This window comes from Chenopodium quinoa, unplaced genomic scaffold (genome assembly GCF_001683475.1).
Source record: "Chenopodium quinoa cultivar QQ74 unplaced genomic scaffold, ASM168347v1, whole genome shotgun sequence".
NCBI lineage: Eukaryota > Viridiplantae > Streptophyta > Magnoliopsida > Caryophyllales > Amaranthaceae > Chenopodium > Chenopodium quinoa.
Window position 1 is genome coordinate 151,246 of NW_018744501.1, and position 22,155 is coordinate 173,400.

Consider the following 22,155-nt stretch of genomic DNA (forward strand, 5'->3'; position numbering starts at 1 on the left):
CCTGAATAATTCCAAGGCTGTTATAATCCCATCTCTTATGTTGCTCAAGTTTGAGAGGGATAATGGAACAGTCGGGTCCCTAAGGGGAGATCAGAGGATGGCCCGAGAGTGCTATCTCTCGGATATCAAGCCCACTGTTATGACCGGCGGATCAAGTGGTGGAAAAACAGACCTTGACAATGTCAAGGAGAGTGCGCCTGTTCAAGAAGCAGGCGGCAAGAAGAGAAAGGCAGCCCAGACGGGGGCCGCAAGAAAAGACAGAAAATAGCAATCATTGGCAGAGGAGCGGTCGGACGAATTCCGCCCTCAGCCGGCTGGTGAGCATACGGACCTGATCTTAGACGACTCACGTCCTGACCGAACAGTCAAAGTTGGGACGACTGCTCTAAGAGTCCTGGGTGACGATTTGCACAAACTATTGAAAGAATACAAGGACATCTTTGCATTCGAAGTCCACGAAATGCCAGGCATTAGTCCTGACCTGGCGGTACATAAACTGGCTGTAGATCCGAAAAAGAAGCCGGTAAGGCAGAAAAAGCGGAACCATGGCGAAGAAAGAAGTCAGGCGGCAGCCGCCGAAGTCAAAAAACTACTTGATGCAGGGTTCATTCGGCAATGTTACTTCCCAGACTGGGTTGCAAATGTGGTGTTTGTTAAAAAGCCGAATGGCACCTGGCGAATGTGTGTAGAATACACAGACTTAAACAAAGCGTGCCCCAAAGACAGTTACCCTCTGCCTAAAATTGATAACCTGGTCGACTCAACAGCCGACCATGCTTTGATGAGCTTTATGGACGCCTACTCTGGTTTCCATCAAATTCCTTTATGGAAGAAAGATCAGGAGAAGACGGCCTTCGTCACTGATCAAGGGTTATACTGTTACACGGTTATGCCGTTCGGTCTTAAGAATGCCCCGGCCACCTTCCAGCGAATGATAAACACTGTGTTCTTTAATCAAATCGGGAGAAACGTCGAGGAATACATTGATGATATGATTGTCAAGTCTAAGCTTCAGACAGATCATCTGTCGGACCTCCGAGAAACTTTCGCCACACTCAGGCGGCACCATGTCGTGCTCAATCCCAAGAAATGTGTATTTGGAGTTGAGTCTGGGAAATTTCTCGGATTCCTTATCAATCAGAGAGGAATAGAGGCGAACCCTGAGAAGGTGCAGGCGGTCATCGATATGCAGTCGCCTCGTACCGTCCGAGAGGTTCAGAAGTTAACAGGTTGTCTGGCGGCCTTGGGAAGATTTCTAAGCCGATCAGGCGACAAATGCTTATACTTCTTCCAGGCCATTAAGAAGAAGGCAAGGTTTGAATGGGGGCCGGATGCTGAGGCGGCCTTCCAGAAATTGAAAGTTCACTTGCATTCCTTGCCAAGGCTGGTCAGCCCTTTGCCCAAAGAAGTACTCTACATGTACCTGGCCGTCTTTGATCATGCGTTAAGCGCTGTTCTTCTTGCTGAATGAGACGGCTGTCAGCTCCCGGTCTACTTTGTCAGTCATGTATTGAAAAATGCTGAGTTGAGGTATCCCTTAGTGGAGAAATTTGGTCTTGCACTCTTCATGGCTGTTAAAAAATTGAAGCCCTAATTTTTGGCATATGCAGTCGTCGTGTATACAGATCAACCTATCAAGCGGTCACTGACCACCATGGAGTCGTCAGGCCGGATGATCAAATGGGCCATAGAAATACAGAGCCTCGAAGTTACTTTCGAGCCTAGAAAAGCAGTGAAGGGGCAAGCCTTTGCTGACTTTATTGTTGAGATGACTCGTCCCCCTGATTCTCGAGATCCAGACCAAGTCTGGAAGGTATATGTGGATGGAAGCTCTACTTCAAATGGTTGTGGAGCAGGCGTCATATGTCAGTCGCCAGAAAGCGACAGATACGAATATGCTCTACGCTTCAGTTTTAAGGCTTCAAACAATGAGGCAGAATATGAAGCTTTACTAGCCGGAATACGCATGTGCAAGGCGGCAGGGGCACGAAAGATAAACTCCTTTTCCGATTCACAATTGATAGTGAGTCAGTATAATGGCGAATACAAAGCAACCCATCCGGCCATGATCAAGTATTTACAGGCGGTACGACAGGCAGTCGGTTCCCTTGAAGATTTCCATCTGACTCAAGTGCCGAGATCAGAAAACAACAGGCGATGCACTCTTGTGCATCATCCGCCTCTTGTGATACTCCTCGAACTGTTTTTTGGGAAGTAATGGAGAAGAGAAGCATCGAGGAAGACCCTATTGGAATCCTAGACATAAGCTCAACCAGGATGGATCCAATCAGGGAATATCTGACAGACGGTTCCCTGCCGGATGATCATCACCAGGCGGCTGCGCTGAAAAAACGAGCAGCCAGTTTTGAAATGATAAAGGGAGAACTTCACAAAAGAGGGTACTTTCAACCTACTTAAAGTGTGTTACTCCAGAAAAGGGACGAGAGATACTAGACGATCTTCACTCTGGTTACTGCGCTTCCCATATAGGTGGTAGGACGCTTGCTCAACGGACAAGGTGGCAGGGCTACTTTTGGCCTACTTTAGAAGCAGATGCAATGGAGATGGTGAAAAAATGTGACAAGTGCCAAAGGTTTGGCAAACTAATTCACCGTCCGGCTACTGACCTCATTACCATTCATAGTCCCACTACCGTTTGCTAAGTGGGGCATGGATATTCTGGGTCCCTATACACCTGCTACAGGCGGAAGGAGGTACATACTTGTTGCAGTCGACTACTTCACTAAATGGGTGGAGGCGGAGGCTGTAAAGGGAATCAAGACGAAGGATGTAATTTCATTCATCTGGAAAAATGTCATCACTCGGTTCGGGGTTCCCATGTCTATGGTCTTTGATAATGGTCCCCAATTTGAGACGCCTGTTCTCAAAAGCTGGTTGGGTGACCAAGGAATTGCACACCACTTTGCATCAGTCGGCCGTCCACAAGCAAACGACCAGGTAGAAGCTTTTAATAAAATCATCTCAGACGGTCTCAAGAAAAAGATTGAACAAGCAGGCGGCCTATGGGCGGATGAATTGCCACATGTTCTCTGGGCCGTTAGGACGACTAAAAAAGGGGTGACTGGAGAAACTCCATTCCTCCTAACTTATGGTGCGGAAGCTGTTCTTCCAATAGAACACTACGAGCCGACTCTTCGAGTAATGCTATATGACGAAGAGGCAAATTGGGAAGCCATGCGCCTGGCATTAGACTCACTCCCAGAAAGGAGGGGCAATGCTGTCTTGCGCCATGAAATATACCGCTTGAGAATGACTAGATCATACAACAAAAAAGTGCACAGGCGTCCACTCAAAGTGGGGGACTTTGTACTTAGAAAAATGGAAGCAGTTGGTAGGGCTAATGAGTCTGGCAAACTAACTCCCAACTGGGAAGGACCCTACCGAATCTATGAAGAGGTCAGGGACGGTACCTACCGTCTGGAAACACCAGACGACCAACCGTTGCCTCGAACCTGGAATGTAGATAATCTTAAGAAATATTTCTTTTGAATGATGTAAATAGTCGAGGGCTACTTAATAAAAGTTTGACGTTTCATTCAATTCTGTACTAAGAGGGGCATGCCTACTGACAAACAGTCGACTACTCTCCATGTTTAATTTTCATTTTTACCTAAGAGGGGCATGCCTACTAACAAACAGTCGGCTACTCTCCATGTTTAATTTTTATTCTTACTTAAGAGGGGCACGCCGCTTGTTCCACACAACCGGTTACTCTCCCATAACACAGTTCATTAAGAACTATCAAAGGCTCATGGCTAAAATGATCAGACCAGGCGCCAAGCCAACTGATCCAAATATAAATTCAATTCGACCTGTCCCAACATTATAGCAGGCGTCCGGCGGCATCCATCCGGATGAAATTCGTCGCAGAGAGCAGCTCCCTTTTGGGTGGAACATTGTTTTATAAAATCATTACACGACACCTATACGACTGTCTAACCCAGACAACCACGTAGCCGTTTCCCGGGCAAGGATACCTCTCACTTAAATGACTAATCAGGTCAAACAAGTGTTTGCAGTAACCATCCGTGTCAACCGACCGACTGAATTACTTGGGATAAGAACAGTTGGTATCTTATGAGTTAATAGCCAACAAACATTGGCGAATAAAGGGGAACAACCGGTACCCACCGCTTGATACCTCTACTACTTAGTCACTTGGCGACTAGGTAACAATTATGTTTCCATGGTCACTCCTTAAAAAATTTAGTATGAAGCTAAAATGGTGTTCATACAGCGCCTGTTCACACTAGATTAAAAGTGGCGGGGAACAGTCGGCCTGGACCGACTAGAGTCTAGCTTAAAAAACAAACAAGGCAGGTAGGAAACCATCTTCCTACTAGGTTGAAGGAAAACCATTCTTTAAAGTGGCCGACTGATCGCTTAGACTGGAAACAGACAACCAGTCGTCCAGGGGCATAAGTGGCGTGACTAACTATCTTGTACCCGTCCGCAACTATCGGCCATGCAAAACAGTCGGTATAGTATGCAATTGGGTATCAGAATATTCGATACTTAAACAAATTTGAAACAAAACAAAAATGAAATATTTTGGCATAAAAAGAAGCCGGTCATTAAAGACCGGCCAAATATTCAGAACCCCGGCCCCCTAGCCGGGTAAATAGAAACAAACGGCACGCAGGCCGTGAAAAGAAGACATAAAGCTTAAGAAGGGGGCAGATCTTCAATATTAGCAGCTGCCGCCTGGTCAGCACTCTTTTTGCTGGACTCGGCTTCAGGTGCATCCTTCTTCGATGCATTACCCCCAAGCGGCACAAGCGCCACTACCGGCTCCTCCTCCTCCAACGCCTCGTCCTCAGCAGCCGCCAGGATCTCTTGATTATATCTATCAGAACACTGGCGGTACGTTTTTTCCCAGGAGGAATAGTCGGCATTGGGGAAGAGGCGGCCCCAGGTCATGCACTGGATTTGAGCAGAGTCTTCCATCATCTCCCGGACCAGCTCTTTCTTTTCTTGCTCGGCCTTTGCCGAGAGCTCCTGAGTAAGACTCTTCTCCTGGGTCACCAGGCGTTCCTTAACGTGCGCCAAGGATTTCTCCAAGGTGTCGTATGAGGACATTTTTTGGCGAAGAGGTCTCAGCTCGGCCTTGAGATTGTTGATGGTCGCCTCCAGCTCGCTATTTTTCTTCTGGGCCGCCTCTAACTGAGCCCGGATGACAGAAGTAGCCTGCGCCTGATAATAAAGAATGTCAATTGTCAGAACCTCATTTTGGGCAATTTGAAACATTGCCTTATCACAGTCAGAGGCGGCCATAGCTTTTGCAGCCTTTACCTCTTTGTTCTTCCTGTCAAGCGGGTTACGGAGGCCGTTCACTCGGAGCAGGGCCTAAGTAAAAAGGGAACAGGCGTCAGTTTCCAAACAAAAAAACAGGCGTCCTGGAATTCAAATAACCAAAAATATGCTAAGTATACCTCAGCAAGGACCCCTGCAATCCCGTCTAGGTCAAGGGTGCCAACACCCCTAACCGCCTCCATTTCAGCTGGAGGAACGGCCTTGATCATAGACTTGGCCACCTCGACCAAGTCAGGTTCCTGAGGGCCGGCTGCATCAACCATAAACAAACGAGTTAGACCTAGTAAAGAAGGGAGCAAGTCTAAATTCACAAAGACAACTTCATACTTCTAGGCGGCCCAATTGGATTTTTAGAAGGAGTGGCCGGCTGTTTCTCAGCCGCCGCATGTTTCCTGGCTGAACCAGGAGAGCTCGCAACAGTCATCCTCATGGTCTTGGAGTCCGGCTGTTGGGAAGAAGAAGCTCTTGGAGCGCCCGTCTAAAAAAAAAAAAAAAAAAAAAAAAAAAACACTCGGTCAGTATATGCATAAACCCAACTCAAAAAAGAGAGTGAAAGGTTCGAAGCTCACCAAGGGTGCCCCCTTGTTGGGGGAGTCGGTTGAGGACTGTTGCATGACGGAGGCCCGCAACATGGCCGCCGGAGTCTTGGAGGCGGTAATTTTGCTCATGGCGTCCGCTGCAAAAACAAATAGCAAAGTTAATAAAAAGTCACAACAGTAATGCATGAAAAAACAGAGTATTCGACAGGTCGGCTACCTCTTGAGCACCGACTGCTGAGGCCACAGGCGGCCAAAAAGTACTCGTCATAGAGCCATTTGAAGCTCGGGACGCAGTGCAGGGGTACTTGCTCTCGTACCCCTGAAGTAGAATCAACCCTCGACTCTACTTTAAAGAGTCCTTTATCCAGGATCTCTTTCTTAGCTTTGGGGGGAACAGGCGGCATGCTGCGACCGCCTGCAAGAAGAGGCGGATTCCTATTCCACCTGTTGAAGCGCTTGTTCAGCTTTGTGTCTGAACTCTCAATGATAAGGAAGGTGCTTCGACAGTCCTTCCACTTGTTTGCTTTACCCCTTGTCATGAGGTAGCCTCTGTGGCTTGTCAATTGATACCAGCCGGTACCGCCTGCCTTAGGGGTCCGGCTGAGGTAATTCATGTGGGCGAAAGCCTCGAAGTTTGGCTCCACCCCGTGCAGTTCGCACCCGGCCACATAGCCGAGTACGTTGACCCAAGAGTTCGGGGCTAACTGCCATAACCCCAACTCATACCCATCCAAGATCCGCTGAATAGCCGGATGTAGTGGGAAGCGCAGCCCAGCCTTGATCGCCGCCTCGTAGCAGCCAAAGCAGGCGCCATCATAGCTAGTACCAGCCGGCCAGACGACTGTGTCTTCTGGATCCGGCACGAACACTAAAAAGCCGGGGCCCATTGTGTGGTTTGCAATAAAGCTCCCCACTTTCTCTTGCATGGTCGTGATCCGGCCCCGAGGGACAGTGCAGTAGTAGGGGGTATTTTGCTCTCGGTAAGAGGCGGATGGCTCCGCCCAATTGTCCCCCTTCTCAACTGCGTGAGAAAGCCTCGCCTCTTGTAGGCGACTGTTTTTCTCTTCTGTGTCCAGAGAAGCATGGCCAGAAGAGCTAGACTCGGATTCGTCCTCTAACGAGTCCGAAGAGGACGACTCCTCCCCTCTCCCAGAGGGGCCCGCCTCCTCTCCTTTAAAAGGAGCAGGAGAGAATGTAGACTTGTCAACTGTAAAATTGGAAGGGGTCACTTTGACTCCTCCCTCAGAACTGTCGGCTTTCAAGCCGCTTTGGTTCACTTCCACATCTGGCGCCTGGTCAGATGTTTCACTAATCGGCACCCTGTGGGAGGAGCCGTCTGAGTTCGAAATCCTAGCAGTTCTTTTTGTTCTGGCCATCATGTTCTGCATAGACACAGAGACAGTCGGACTTTGTATAAAGGGCAAAGATGGATCCGGAAAAGGGCAGGCGGCACTCCTAGTCCTAGATTTAGCCGTCCCCGGTGACCGGCTGATCACTAACCTAGGTCGTGTCGTGTGCTTCCGTGGTGCCATTTCAAAAAAGAATAAAATAAAGAGAAAATTAAGAGTAAGAGAACCGACGGTTACCTGAACGAGTGATGTTGATGGAGTTCTGAAAATCCTGTGCAGTCGACTTGTCAGAGCAGGCGGTAGGTAGAAAGGGTCCAAATTGTCAGAGCAAGTTCAGGGGTCCAAATGTTCTCTCAAAAAGTTCTCAAGTGTGAAAATGACTGAGGACAACACTCCCTTATATAGGCTAAGTGAGAAGGCGAAGGGTCACTTCCAAAATTCAAAATTTGGGCGGGAGAATCTCTCGGCCTTTCGCCGAGTGGCACCTGTAGCAGGCCGTCGCCTGTTACAGTGCGACACCTGTCACAGGTAACACGTGACCAGTCACGTGCCACCTGTGAGGGGCAAATGATTAGGGGATTTTGCTCCCACCAATCGGAATGCGCCAGACGCCTATTCGTCCACCCTGGACCTATTATGTCATGACACGTGGCATACTCCATGCCTAATGGAGAAACCGGCCACCTAGGCCCAACTTTCGAGGGAAGCCCAATCAGCCCAAGGTTAACCTAAACCTAGGATTGGCATGTTTCCCAAGGTTATAAATACCTCCCTTAATCCTCATTAACGGGGATTACGCACATTAAACACTCTCACCTAGAGAGACCCAACCACTTTAATTTCCGCATTAATTACTCCTTAATCAAGTACTAACTTGACCGTCGGAGGCGGATCTCCAATCATCCGGAGCATCCGTTTGTTTTGCAGGTACAGGCGTCCGGTTCCAGTCTCGGAATTGTAACTCTCCCGCAGGACATCAGAAAACCCCGAAACAACCTTAGCAGTGTAACTTTCATCCAAGAGTATGTTCATCGATTTCATATCTCTATGAATTATCGTTGTTGAGATAGTGTTGTGTAGATATGATAGTACATTGGCAACCTCTGATGCAATCTTCAACCGCAATGGCCATTTAAGAATGGACGCTTTCATTGCATCGTGCAAGTGATCATACAACGTCCCATTGTTAATGAATTCGTACACTAACAATGGCACTCCACTCTCCAAGCAACAACCTATTAGCCTTACAATATTTTTGTTGTTAATTTGTGATAGAACAACAACTTCATTGATGAATTGATCAACTTGACTTGGATCCACTTTGAGTGATTTTTTTATTGCCACAACTTGGTTATCAGGCAAAAATCCCTTGTAAACAATTCCAAAACCTCCTCTTCCAATTATGTTTGTGTCGCTATAATTGTTGCACGCAACTTCAAGATCTTGCATAGTAAAGATCTTTAATGTATCCGCACGTCCAGAGAGCTTTTCATGTAGAAGAAAACCACCATTTTGTCGAAAAAAACTCTCTCTCATTATTCTGATTTTTCTTTTACCGTGTATAAAATGCAAGAGAAATCCAATCATGAGAAAAGTTATGATGCCACCACCAATACCTACCAGTTAAAAAAAATGTCACTTATTATATACGAATTATGAAACAAAGTTGTCTATAGTTTGGTCAGAGTTTGGATTAAGGAAGACTCACTCACTCACTCCTATTTGAAATTGGAAAAATTGATGGGAATAATCCCAACTATGAGCATTCTCCTCAAAATAATCCCTACTTTAGATTAACTAGGTATAATCCCAACTTTAACTAAAATTCTCAAAATGCTCCCATTTATAGGTTACCAACCAAACAGGTTAGAAATGCTAAAATTTCCCCCTTTTTTTTTTTACCTAATTTTCACACACATCATCATCATCACCAACTCTAATCCATTTCTCGCCGCTGTATCACGTCGTCGCCACCTGAGTCATCATAGACGTTTCTCTTCTTTAATTCTCTTTTATTTTTTAAATAAATTTTCTTTAGTTAATTGGTTGTAGTTTTGGGTGGGTTGTGGCTAGGATGTCGGGGAGACGCCGAGAGTTTGGGTCAGGAGGAGGGCGAGGAGCGGACGGGTTGCAACGGAGGGTGTGAAGAGAGAATTTGATGCACAGCCGCCACTTTCGTCGACGACATTCTGCCGCGACTTCTTCGGATTGTGGTGGTTTATGGGGCTGCGTTGTGTCGTCTGATTAGTTGATAATACCGTTTTGCATTAATGTGGGTTGGACCGGTTGGTCATGGCAGAGGCGGTAAGATTGTGGTGGTTTTATGGTGGAACAATGGTGGTGTGTAGCCGTGGTGTGTGTGGTGAAGCAAATCCTAAAATCATACTGCATAGCATAATTATAAAAACTTTGATTAATGAAATTTGAATCAATCATAATTAAACACATGTTTAAAAAACCTAATATACAGGTTACGGTATGCTGCTAACAAGTTATGGACTATTTTGAGCAGATTTAGTGCTGTTCGTTGGGATTATATCTAGTTAATCCAAAGTAAGGATTATTTTAAGCGGAATGCTTAAAGTTGAAATTATTTTCATCAATTTTTCATTTGAAATTTGACACAACAGTAGTACCAATTTAAGTGGATTAATAAGGAAGGAGGGTAAGCTCACAAATATAACAATAATAAAATAATAAAAAAAATAGATAGATGAAAAAGAATTTGATATGAATCCTATCAAATTGCAAACTATATCGCATTTTACTGGTTTGGTTCGGTTGAGAATTATTCCAAACTATGGTCCATGGTATGGCATATTGATTTCCCTAAAAAAGATTGAAATCAAACTAAACAACTGCGACAAAACTTAAACCAATGGATATACTGTAGTTTATATTTTACTCCCAAACATAAAACATGACTCAATGTAAACCCAAATAAAAAAGGAAACTGAAACCCAATATACTTCGTAATAGATACCGTGGTTTTAGAGGCATTGTCCCAGAGGCCATGTCGCGCCCTTCAACCCCTATGAAGGCAAATTTAGGTTATTACGTTGGTGGGACACTGATAGGTACTACGTTGGACTTTTACTTTTTAATTTGTTTTTTGAATAGCACTTTTTCTTTTTATTATGTATTATGTTTAACTATAATTTTTTACTAATATAATAAAAAAAACATATTTTATTATAGTATTTATTGTTAGATAGGTATTAATATAAAGTTTTATATTTTTTTAAAAAATGATTTTAATTGATATTTAATTATATAAAATAAAGTTAAATTAGTGCATTCACATGTGTACAAAATTTATTATGTTAGTTATTCTGGGATAGAGTAGGTAACAAATTCAATACACACTTATTTTATATTTTATGTTTTGTTTTAAATCCATAAATCCCATGTGCAACTCCAACTCGTTAACTAGACAAAAGACCATATGAATATATGATAGTTGTCCGGAGGGGGTTATTAGACTCAAGGTAACTATAACAAGTCAACAAACAAGTAATAAACTTTTGCAGGTATCACCCTTGCAATTTACTATCAATCGCAGTTAAAAAAAAATAAAATAAAATCAAATTAGGAAAAATATTTGTATGAGCATTTTGTTTCTTACCAGCGGTAGCCAAAACAGGTGTGAGCCAAGGCTTTCTATTAGAAATGCAAGGATCGGATGCAGTCCCATTCCCGTGGTAGTGCCTTGGACACTTGCAATAATAACTTCCAACTGTGTTGATACAATACTTTGCTTTCTCACAATCATTCTTTCCCTTGCACTCATCAATGTCTAATGATCCAAAGCCGTATTGAAACACACGTTATACAAATATACAATTGTAAGAAAATTAGTTTAGTTTATAATAGTATCTTTCTAGATCATGATCCATTTTATAAAAAGTAAAATTATTTAGAAAAATTTTGTGTAAACTATTTAGTCATAATAAATTCTTATATGTGGTTGGTCACACCATGTGGTCAGAAAGCAAAGTATTATGGAGGTTACTTCGTTAGTGTTATAGGGGTTATTTCGTCAATGTTACAGGGATTATTTCGTGAGTGTTATAGGGTTACCTAGTTAGTGTTAAAGGGGTTACTCGGTTAGAATTACAGGGATTACTCAGTCAGTGTTTAAGGATTAATTTGTTCTTTTACAAGAGGCCACATAATGTGGCGAGCTGCATCACAAGGCGTGTTGGTTAGTCATGAGTATACTCCCTCCGTCCCTTTTAATAGTTCCCATTTGGAATTTTGACACTATTGATAATGTGAGAGAATCTTCAAAATTACTCTTAATATATAAGACATAACATAGTCATGTTGGGTCTAATTTGATTCGTCTCAATGAATAGATTATTAATAATAAATTGTTATATTTTTTTAGTAATAAACAACTAACGATATTTATGGTCAAAATGTTACCTTGGCAAACGTGCCCAGTTAAAATGGAACTATAAAAAGGGGCGGAGGGAGTATTTGTAATAAAACAATAAAAAGGACAAATTTTTTAATACGTACCTCTGCATCCACGAGGAAGATAAGGGTTGCCAGAATAGCCCTGTTTGCATATGCAACGATACCCCAATTCATGCTCCGGATCAATGCAAACTGCGTTTTCTTTACACAAGCAGCTTCCATTCGCTTTCGCCACAGAACAATTGTCTTGTCCAATGGTCCAACTGAATACAACAGGTACCTCCAAGTCAGCGTAGTACTCCAAGTTTCGATTTAAATAGGTTATGTTAAATCTAAACGCATCTCTTGCCACCGGAAATGCCACACTACATGGGTTAAATCTATACACATAACTATGGTTGTTGTTTGGGTCCAATTTAGTCCAATTGGGCTTAGGCATTAAATGATCCAATTAAAAGCCCAAGGTCAAGGTTCATCTCTCTAATTGTGCTAAAGTCAACGATCAATCCTCAAGGCAAACCAATTGGGCTAAGGCCCAACTTCTCCATGTATGAAGAGGTATAAAAGCCATCAATATTACATTTTTACATTCATTCAAGAAAAGCCTCAAGCAACTAATTCTCTTGCATAGTGTTCTCTTTCTACACATTGTACTGACTTTAGCATCGGAGGGGCCTTCCTCGGCAACACCCCCGAGGCTAGTTTACGTGTGTTTACTGTGCAGGAAACCTTCGGCCCAACATTACTTGGATCGAATCTAGTCTTCTCCGCTTCATCGGACCTTCGGCCAGGTCCCATTGTTTTCACCCGAAACAATTTGGCGCCGTCTGTGGGGAGGACTTTCAAAAATCTTTAAGCCAAATTTCTAACCAAGATCATCTTGCAATTATCTTAGTAGCAATGGCTAAGAACCGCAAGAGCAAAGGCCTCCGTCAAGGAGCGGGCGAAAAGCCTAAAACCCCTACACCATCACCCTCGCTGGACCGGAACTCTCCCAAGGGTGCCAGCTCGGGGGGAGGATCATACAAGGAGGATTCCCTTTCTCCCGTAATTCATGACTCTCATCATAGGCCGAGTCACTCTCGGTCTGGCAGGGGTGAGTCCGATCATAGGACACATTCAGTGCCCCAAAGCCAACCATCGACTGTGCGCCCTCATTCCCATACTCGGCCGAGGACCCCTTTGACGGGGCCCAGCTCGGAGGAGGTGGCAAGAGCGCTGGCAGTGCTCATGGAGGCGATGAGGGCACAAAATATGCCACCACCTCGTGATCGAACTCCTCCGCATACCCGGCATCAGCGGAGGAAGCTAGACCATGATGGTGGGAAGCTTCCTTCCTCCCGGGAACTGGAAGAGTGGGAAGAGGATACCTGGAAAAATGAAAAAGAGAGGAAAAAGAACCCTCAATTTTTAAAAGGATCCTCATCCTCCCGACCTGAAACGCATAAGAGCAGCAGCTCAGCTTCTCGGCCAGAATCTACTCACCGAGAACCTGAGACTGTTCGCCGAAGCGTCCTCGACCGACTCGGCGGCAAGGAACCGAGCGTGCGCAGTCGCCTCTCGTTCCCTGCGGCCGAGGCCCAGACTTCCCAGCCAGGGACGAAAACCACTCCTACCTCTCTAAGAGGGCGGAGCGCGGTCCCTTCGGCCAGGAACAAGGGCAAGGCCGTTATGCTACCCGCCAGTTCGCCATTCGAGCAATGAATACTGGAAGAGCACGTGCCCACGGTTAAAATACCGTCGCACATCACATATGACGGGACCTCGGATCCGAAGGATCACGTGGCCTCGTATGAGACTCATATGCATCTTTGCCCCAGATCCGAAGCGACTTGGTGCAAATATTTCCCAACCACTCTCAAGGGGGTCGCGCAAGCGTGGATCTCCAAGGGAGTAAAGCAAGGCTCCATAACAGGGTGGGATGATCTGTCCTCCAAATTTAGGAGCAAGTTTTCCACGGCAAACCGCCGAGAGAAGACTACTGCAGAACTCATGAGTCTGCAACACGGGGAAACCGAAAGCCTCCGAGACTATCTGACCCGTTTCAGTAACGAGTCATCCAGCGTCTCTCAGCTGGACCAGGGGCTAGCCGTTTTTGCAATGCAGAATGGCCTTCAGCCCGGGAAGTTCCTAGACTTCATGGTCATGCATACCCCGCAGACCTTGGAGGAAGCTCTGAATGCCTCGGATAAGTTCATCCGAGCCGAAGAATGGAACAAAGCGAAAACCCAACCTCAATTCGGGGGAGGGAAACAAAGACAAATACCCTTGTCTGAAGGCCAAGGCCATAAGGCAAAGGGAAAGTCAAAGGCCTCGGAGCAATCTTCGGCCAGCGACCCAAAGAAGGAAAAATCTGCCTCATACACAGGCAGATACGAGTCCTACACTCCGCTCTCTCTTCCACGCGCCAAAATTTACAGCGTGACGAAGGAGGAGCAGAGTTACCGAAAGCCGAGACCACTCCCAGAGTGGTATCAGCGGAAAAATAAAAATCAGTGGTGCGAGTTCCACGAGTCTCCGGGACACAACACTGAGGAGTGTATCCAACTGAAGGACCAGATAGAGGACATGGTCCGGAAGGGATACTTGAAAAAATACATCGCGGATCACCGCGAGAAAAAAGAATCCGAGAAGTCAGCAAAGGACTCTCGGCAAGACCTCGACTTCCCCCGGAAGAACAGTAAAAAGCCGGAGGGGAAATTCTCTCCGATCAATGTTATCTCGGGAGGAATATGCTCTCGGAGGGAGCACAAGCAACACCTTAGGGCTTTGACTCACCAGGTGAACAACGCTGACATTCAGTCTCCCCAGTCGCCGGTGACGAACATGACGTTCACAGCCGCCGACTGCCGGGGGATAACGTTCCCTCACGAGGATCCGTTGGTGATCATCGCCACGGTGGCCAACCACGACGTCAGTAAGGTCCTTGTTGACGGTGGCAGCGGAGCAAACATTCTGTTCCGAAAGGCCTACAATCAAATCAAGCTGAAGCCCAAGCACCTTACGCCGGTACCCTACCCGGTATCCGGGTTCAACGGGGCTTCAACTTATCCAGATGGGAAGGTGACACTTCCTATCACCATCGGCTGCGATGAGGCAGCCAGGAACGTCATGATTGAATTTTTGGTCATTGACGCTCCTTTAGTGTACAACGTGATTTTGGGGAGACCCATAATTCATGAGATCCAAGGGGTCGTTTCAACTTATCATCAGCTGATGATTTACGTCTCAGACGCCGGCTTCCCCGAAAGGATACAAGGAAACCAAAAGGACGCCCGAAGGTGCAACTACCTCAAGCCATCCAGTAGTCGCCCAGATGACGACAAGGATGAGGAGGAGAAAGAAAAAGAAAGAGAGCCAAGCACAAAAAATCCGAAAGGCCTAAGTGCTTCGGCCCAAGGATCTGTACCCAGAGGTAAAGGGCCCGAAAGGGAAAAGGCTAGCTCTTCAGCTGAACCGCAAGACTCAGAGAGCCAGCCGAAGAACAAAAAGACTAGGACACCTGCTGACATAGGCAGCAGGCCAGATTATGAAGAGTCCAGTCCATCAGCAATGGACATAGACTAACAGACTGAAACAGTTGAGTTGGCCGAAGGAGACGTTGAGAAATGTGTAACAATCGGGATGGACCTTGATCCGAACACCCGTTGTGAACTTATTCAGCTCCTTTGGGACAACAGAGATGTGTTTGCTTTCTCGGCAACTGATATGCCCGGGATAAGTCAGACCTCATTTCCCATAAGCTTAATGTTGACCCAACGTGTCGACCAATTAAGCAAAAGAAGCGGAATTACTCCGCTAATAAGAACCGAGACATCGCAGCCGAGGTCAAAAAATTGCTGGAGGCGGGCTTCATCGAGCCTTGCCAATATCCAGAATGGCTGGCAAATGTAGTGATGGTTCAGAAGGCCAATGGTACCTGGAGGATGTGCGTTGACTTCACGGACCTAAATAAGGCTTGTCCGAAGGATTTTTATCCCTTGCCGAGGATCGATCAGCTAGTCGATTCGACAAGTGGCCATGCCTTGCTTAGTTTCATGGACGCATTCTCGGGGTATCATCAGATCTTCATGCACCCCGACGATCGAGCAAAGACAACATTCGTCACGAACGCTGGGGTGTACAATTACAAAATGATGCCCTTCGGATTGAAAAATGCGGGGGCAACCTATCAAAGGCTGGTGGATCAAGTTTTTTCTGATCAAAAGGGCCGAAACATGGAAGTCTATGTCGACGATTCGATCGTCAAAAGCAAAAAACCTGAGGACCATGTTAAGGACTTGGCTGAAACTTTCGCCACCTTAAGAAAGCATCAAATGAAGCTGAATCCGAAGAAGTGCGTCTTCGGCGTGAAGTCAGGGAAATTCCTTGGGTTCATAGTCAGCAAAAGGGGGATTGATGCCAATCCCTCCAAAGTTAAAGCGGCGCTCGACCTTCCTGAGCCGAAAACAAAGCGGGATGTTCAGCGGCTCACCGGAAGAATGGCAGCCCTCTCGAGGTTCATTTCCAGAGCTTCAGATAAGGGGTTACCTTTCTTCAAAGCCCTGAAACTCCCAAAAACAAAAGAGCTCGTTTGGGAGGAAGAGCAAAAAGACGCCTTTAAACAGCTTCGGGAGCATCTGGCTCAACTCCCAACGCTGGCTAGCCCAGCTGAAGGAGAAACTTTGTACATGTATGTGGCCGTTAGCCCAGCCACCATCAGTGCAGTACTGCTGAAGGAAGAAAGTAAAAGTCAGCAACCGATCTACTTTGTCAGTCATACACTAACGGATGCCGAGACTCGCTACCCTCTACTCGAGAAAGTCGCTTTCGCGGTAGTAGTAGCTGCTCGGAAGCTGAGGCCCTATTTTGATTGCCATCAGATAGTGATCTTAACTGATCAGCGGTTGGAAAAAGTTCTCGGCAAGGTTGAAAAATCTGGTAGGCTAGCCAAGTGGGCTTTTGAGCTCACCGAATTCAGCATCAGCTACCGTCCGAGGGCTGCCATTAAGGCTCAAGCTCTAGCGGATTTCTTGGCCGAATGCTCATACCAAGAAGCGCTAGACAATGAAAAGAAAGTCTGGACCGTGTTTACGGATGGATCTTCCACCGAAAACGGTTCGGGGGCAGGAGTAGTGATAACTTCTCCCGAAGGCAAATCCTTTGAGTATGCACTAAAATTTTCTTTTAAGGCCTCGAACAACGAAGCCGAATATGAGGCAGCAATCGCCGGCCTAGAATTGTGCATCTCCCTGGAAGCCGATCATGTCTGCCTGAAAACAGACTCTCAGCTAGTTGCATATCAGATTAGCGGCAGCTACGAGGCCAAAGAGCCCTCCATGATAGCTTATCTTGCCAAGACCAAGTCAGTCATTGCAGAGCTGAAAACTTTTGAGGTTCAGCTGATCCCAAGGGGTTAGAATACTCAAGCCGATGCACTCTCCAAACTTGCCAGTTCATCTCTTACCGAGCTGAACAGATCTGTATATGTAGAAGTGCGTCGAGATAGAAGTGTCGACGAAGCACCTGAAGTGTGCTGCGCTGACCCAGAGCCTAGTTGGATGGACCCCATCCTAGCTTTCAAGCTTCGGGGAGAAACTCCCGAAGATAAAGCTTTGGCCTCCAAGATGAAGAGAACCATCTCAAGGTTCATTGTCTTCAGGGGGGAACTTCTGAAAAAGTCCTTCTCAGCCCCATTGCTGAAATGCGTGGGACCAACAGATGCAGATTATATCCAACGGGAGATTCACCTCGGCATCTGTGGGAACCACATTGGGGGAAGGACCTTAGCCCACAAGGCATTGAGGGCTGGATATTACTGGCCCACCATGATCGCAGATGCTAAGGAGCTGGTCCGGAAATGCGAAAAATGTCAAAAATACGCTCCAGTTATCCACCAGCCAGCAAGGGATCTTCAGCCGATCCTTAATCCACTCCCGTTTGCCCAATGGGGACTGGATATACTAGGACCATTTCCAGAGGCTGTGTACCAGAAAAAATGGCTGATAGTTGGTGTTGACTACTTCAGTAAATGGATCGAGGCCGAAGCAGCCTCGAACATTACAGAGCAAACTTTCAGAAAATTTGTCTGGCAAGTTATCATCACTCGCTTTGGCATCCCCAGAGTATTTGTCTTCGATCATGGGAGGCAATTTGATAACTTACCGTTGAAGCGGTATACAGATCAGTTCGGCATCAAACTGGCATATTCAGCGGTATGCCACCCGCAATGTAACGGACAAGCCGAAGCTGCAAATAAACAGATCCTAAATGCCCTCAAGAAGAGGGTGGAAGATCAAAAGTCCAAGTGGCTGGAGGAGCTCCCTGGAACCCTTTGGTCCCTTCGGACAACTGAAAAAGAGGTAACGGGCTATTCACCTTTTGAACTGGTGTATGGTGCCGAAGCCGTCCTTCCAGTGGAAATTGGCTCTGAGAGCCTACGAGTGCACCACTTCTCGGCTGAGAATGAGAGACTGATGAGGGAATCTCTCGATTTCCTCGACGAAGTAAGAGACTCAGCCCGAGACAGAATGGCCGCTTATAAGCAGAGAATCAGCAAATTTTATAACCGAAGGTTCCATGCAAGGCCTCTTAAAATTGGAGACCTTGTCCTTCGAAATGCTACTGCAGTTCAGAAAGGCCGAATCCATGGGAAACTCTCAGCTGCATGGGAAGGGCCTTATGAAATCTGTGATGAGCTTCAACCAGGGACATACCGACTTCGGCAGTTGGATGGAACTGAGTTGAAAAATCACTGGAACGCTGATGTACTGAAAAAATATCATGTGTAAACCCTTCGGGGCAGAACAATCTTTGTAAGTACATTTTGAACTAATGAAAGGCCTTGGAGCCGCCATTTATATAAATGTTTGCAACTTTTTATCCTTTCAAAGTTTTCTTGGTTCTATCTACTCTTTAAGGGTTTTTTATTCAGCCTCGTCTGAAACCTTCGCCTTAACTGAGCCTTGTATCCCAGAAAGCCATTATCCGAAACATTGCCTTCAGTTGGCCCTGTGTTTTGGATATCCATTTTTCAATGATAGACAGAAAATCAAGGATAACAGCGACAGTTGGAAATTGTTTATTCAGCCTCGTCTGAAACCTTCGCCTTCAGGTAACTGGGTTTCAGATTGCTGACAAAACTCGTCTTTTTAAAGAACACTGGTCTTTCAGCTGAAGTCAAACTTCAGTAAGACTTGTTCTCCAAAGACATGAGTCCATGGACAATTCTAGGATATTGCCTTAACTGAGCCTTGTATCCCAGAAAGCCATTATCCGAAACATTGCCTTCAGTTGGCCCTGTGTTTCGGATATCCATTTTTCAATGATAGACAGAAAATCAAGGATAACAGCGACAGTTGGAAATTGTTTATTCAGCCTCGTCTGAAACCTTCGCCTTCGGGTAACTGGGTTTCAGATTGTTGACAAAACTCGTCTTTTTAAAGAACACTAGTCTTTCAGCTGAAGTCAAACTTCAGTAAGACTTGTTCTCCAAAGACATGAGTCCATGGACAATTCTGGGATATTGCCTTAACTGAGCCTTGTATCCCAGAAAGCCATTATCCGAAATATTGCCTTCAGTTGGCCCTGTGTTTCGGATATCCATTTTTTTAAAGAACTCTAGTCTTTCAGATGAAGTCAAGCTTCAGTAAGATTTGTTCTCCAAAGGCGTGAGTCCATGGACAATTTTGGGATATTTCCTTAACTGAGCCTTGTATCCCAGAAAGCCATTATCCGAAACAATGCCTTCAGTTGGCCCTGTGTTTCGGATATCCATTTTTTAAAAGAACTCTAGTCTTTCAGCTGAAGTCAAGCTTCAGTAAGATTTGTTCTCCAAAGGCGTGAGTCCGTGGACAATTCTGGGATATTGCCTATCCCAGAAAGCCATTATCCGAAGCATTGCCTTCAGTTGGCCCTGTGTTTCGAATACCCATTTTTAGAAAAATAAAGAAATTGTTTATTCAGATGGAGCCATACTTCAATTTCTGGGGGGGCAAGAAGCACTACCAGTGCAAGTTTATGTTCAGCAGAATTGAAGAAATAGTAAAGCATTCAAAAACAAAGCAGCTGAAGAAAAGAACATCAAATTAATAATTTATGCTCATAAATTGAGCTACAAGTTCAAATAAACTGTATCGGCAGCCGCCCACAAGCGGAAAATAACAGCTGTCGAAATACGTACATAAGCAAAAAAATAAACTGTTTTGTACGACAAGGCAAGCTGAAGCAAAAAACAAACAAGGCAAAAAAATTCAGAAAGCGGCAAGTCTAAAGTTGAGCGCATGATGAACCGCAAGATTCTGAAGACGACTGCCCGAGTTCCTATGCTTCAGCCCAAGGATCAGACTGGTCAGCATTGTTGAGCCCCATGGTGGTCTCAGCCCCAGCAGCAGAAGAAGCAGGCTTTGCACTCTGCCGAGCCTCCCTTTCCCTCTATTCAGCCTCCAACTCCATTCTCTCAGCTTCTTCTTCGGCTTTCTCAGCCTTAAGAATTTCAGCTTCGACTGGAGTTGCATACTTCATATGAGGGTCTTCGGGATTCTGGACCCATTCAGCACATTTGGACCAGTCCAGCTTCGGCTCAGCATGAAGGCAGACTCTTCGACACACTCTGAATCCGTTTTTGAAACCCATTTCATATTCTTCATGGGTATAGACGCGGACTTTGAGTAGAGCCTCAGCATCATCCAACTTCTTCTGGGTCTCCTCCAAGTCCTCCTTAGATTTCTTCAGCTCATCGGCGTGCTTGGAGGAGGAACCTTTCAGCTCATTCAGCTCCTGCTGAACTTGGGAAGCCTCTGTCTGAGCCTGGGCCACTTCTTCCTTTTTGGCCGTCAGCTGATCCTCAGCTTCTTGGAGCTTAGCTCTCTGAGCTTCAGCAGCAGCAGCAGCTTCTGAGAGTTGGACATCCCTGGCTTGGAGCATCTCTTCAGCAGCCATTCTGCTGGCTTCAAGAGCTTCTAGCCGTTGCTGCACTTCAGCTTGTGCAGCAGCTCCTTCCTGGATTCGACTCTCAATGGTAGCCTTGAATTTGGAGATGTCCACTCCCATGTGCTCTTGGAGGAATTTTTCCCCTTCCATCAGTGGGGGAAAAACTTCCTTCTCCATAGCGTCGCAGAAGGTTTTGAAGGCTTCAGCAGCTTTTTTCTCGTATTCCTCACCCTTCTGCTGCTTCTCTTCAGCTGCTGCTTGCTTCAGCTTAGCAAGCTTTAACTCCTCTTCGGCTACCTTCTTGTCGTGCTCGGCAGCGTCTACCCTATCTTGTAGGGTATCTATCAGCTCTACAGTGAGAGTCTGATTGTGCACGAATTGAAAACAGGAGCACAAGTTAAAATAAATAAAAATAAAAATAGAGCTGAATTTTAGAGGAAATAAAGGCAAGGAAAATCACCTGCATCATCAGCAGTTGGTTAGACCTGGCTGGGTCAGGAACTGATCTGCTGGATTCGCCCATCCCAGCAGTGGCCTTCAGCGACCAGATTCTTGCCCTATCTACTTCGGACGTGCCAGCAAAATCGCCGAAGTAGGCTGCAGCACCTTCTCGGTTCTGACCCCATATGAGGTCCCAGATGTGATCTGGGATTGGAATTCGGGGGGCCGAGAAACCCATTTCTCCAGATTGCAGAGTCTGGAAGGAAGGAAAGGATGATGACGGAGCCTCTTTAACTTTGGATGGCTTAGCATCCTCCTTCTCAGAAGAGTCAATTATTATAACCTCTTCTTCTTCAGGAGTGAGGACGAAAGCCTCAACCTCTCTTGCAATGTCTACCGTGAAACCCTCAGCACTGGGCATCACGACATCCTTATTCTTGTGCTCAGCAGCACTCTCCTGAACTTCTTCTTGGACCCCTCCCTTAGATTCGGGAGTTTTTTGATCCACCTCCATCTCAGGAGGTGGCGGAGGGGTCTTTTGAGGTGATTGAGGTGGTGGCCGGGGAACCCTCGGCGATCCATTGCCTTCCTCGGGTTCCCTTATTTCAACGCCGATGGTCATCGGCCTCCGCTGAAAGTCATGCGGGCCGATGATGGCCATTCTTCGGCGCCTTTTCTGAAGCGGCTGCTCGTCCATGTCTGAGTCTGAAGACTCTTCTTGTATCTGGTCTTCGGGACGAACATGGGCTTTCCCTTCTTTGTGTCTGTTACTCTCTTCTGACTGTAAAAGACAGGGGGGAGGAAGAAAGTGAGTACAAAAAAAAAAAAAAAAAAAAACAGAAACAGACAAAGTTAAGTCTGAAAGCTCACCGAGGTCTTCAGCAAAGCCTCGTCTTCTTCAGCTGCCCTAGCTGTAGCTTCCTCTTCAGCAGCCCTGGAGGACCCTTCTCCTCCTTCACAAGCTTCAATAACCCGTGCAACCTCTTCGGCCATACGGGAAGCTTCAGCTTCTTCATCCAGCAGCTGAAACCAGGGATCTCTCTTCTTCCACCAAGGCTTCTGCCTCTGATACAGAGCAACAACCTCAATTTGGAAGTGGGAAGAGTCTAGATGAACTTCCCTATGCCTCGGTTCAGTGATAGAGGGGGCCCGATCAGTTA

At 46.1% G+C, this 22,155-nt stretch overlaps 1 protein-coding gene across 1 annotated transcript in view; it reads right to left on the reverse strand.

Annotated features, from left to right (window-relative positions):
* The window catches only part of LOC110697891 (wall-associated receptor kinase 2-like), a 33,028-nt gene that overhangs the window by 8,095 nt on the left and 2,778 nt on the right, over window positions 1–22,155 (reverse strand). Inside the window, exons 2-4 of the mRNA XM_021875296.1 lie at window positions 11,747–12,074; window positions 10,848–11,018; window positions 8,219–8,838 (exon numbers count right to left, since the gene is read on the reverse strand). Coding sequence (XP_021730988.1) covers window positions 8,219–8,838; window positions 10,848–11,018; window positions 11,747–12,074 — 1,119 coding nt within the window. The remainder of the gene's footprint in view (window positions 1–8,218; window positions 8,839–10,847; window positions 11,019–11,746; window positions 12,075–22,155) is intronic.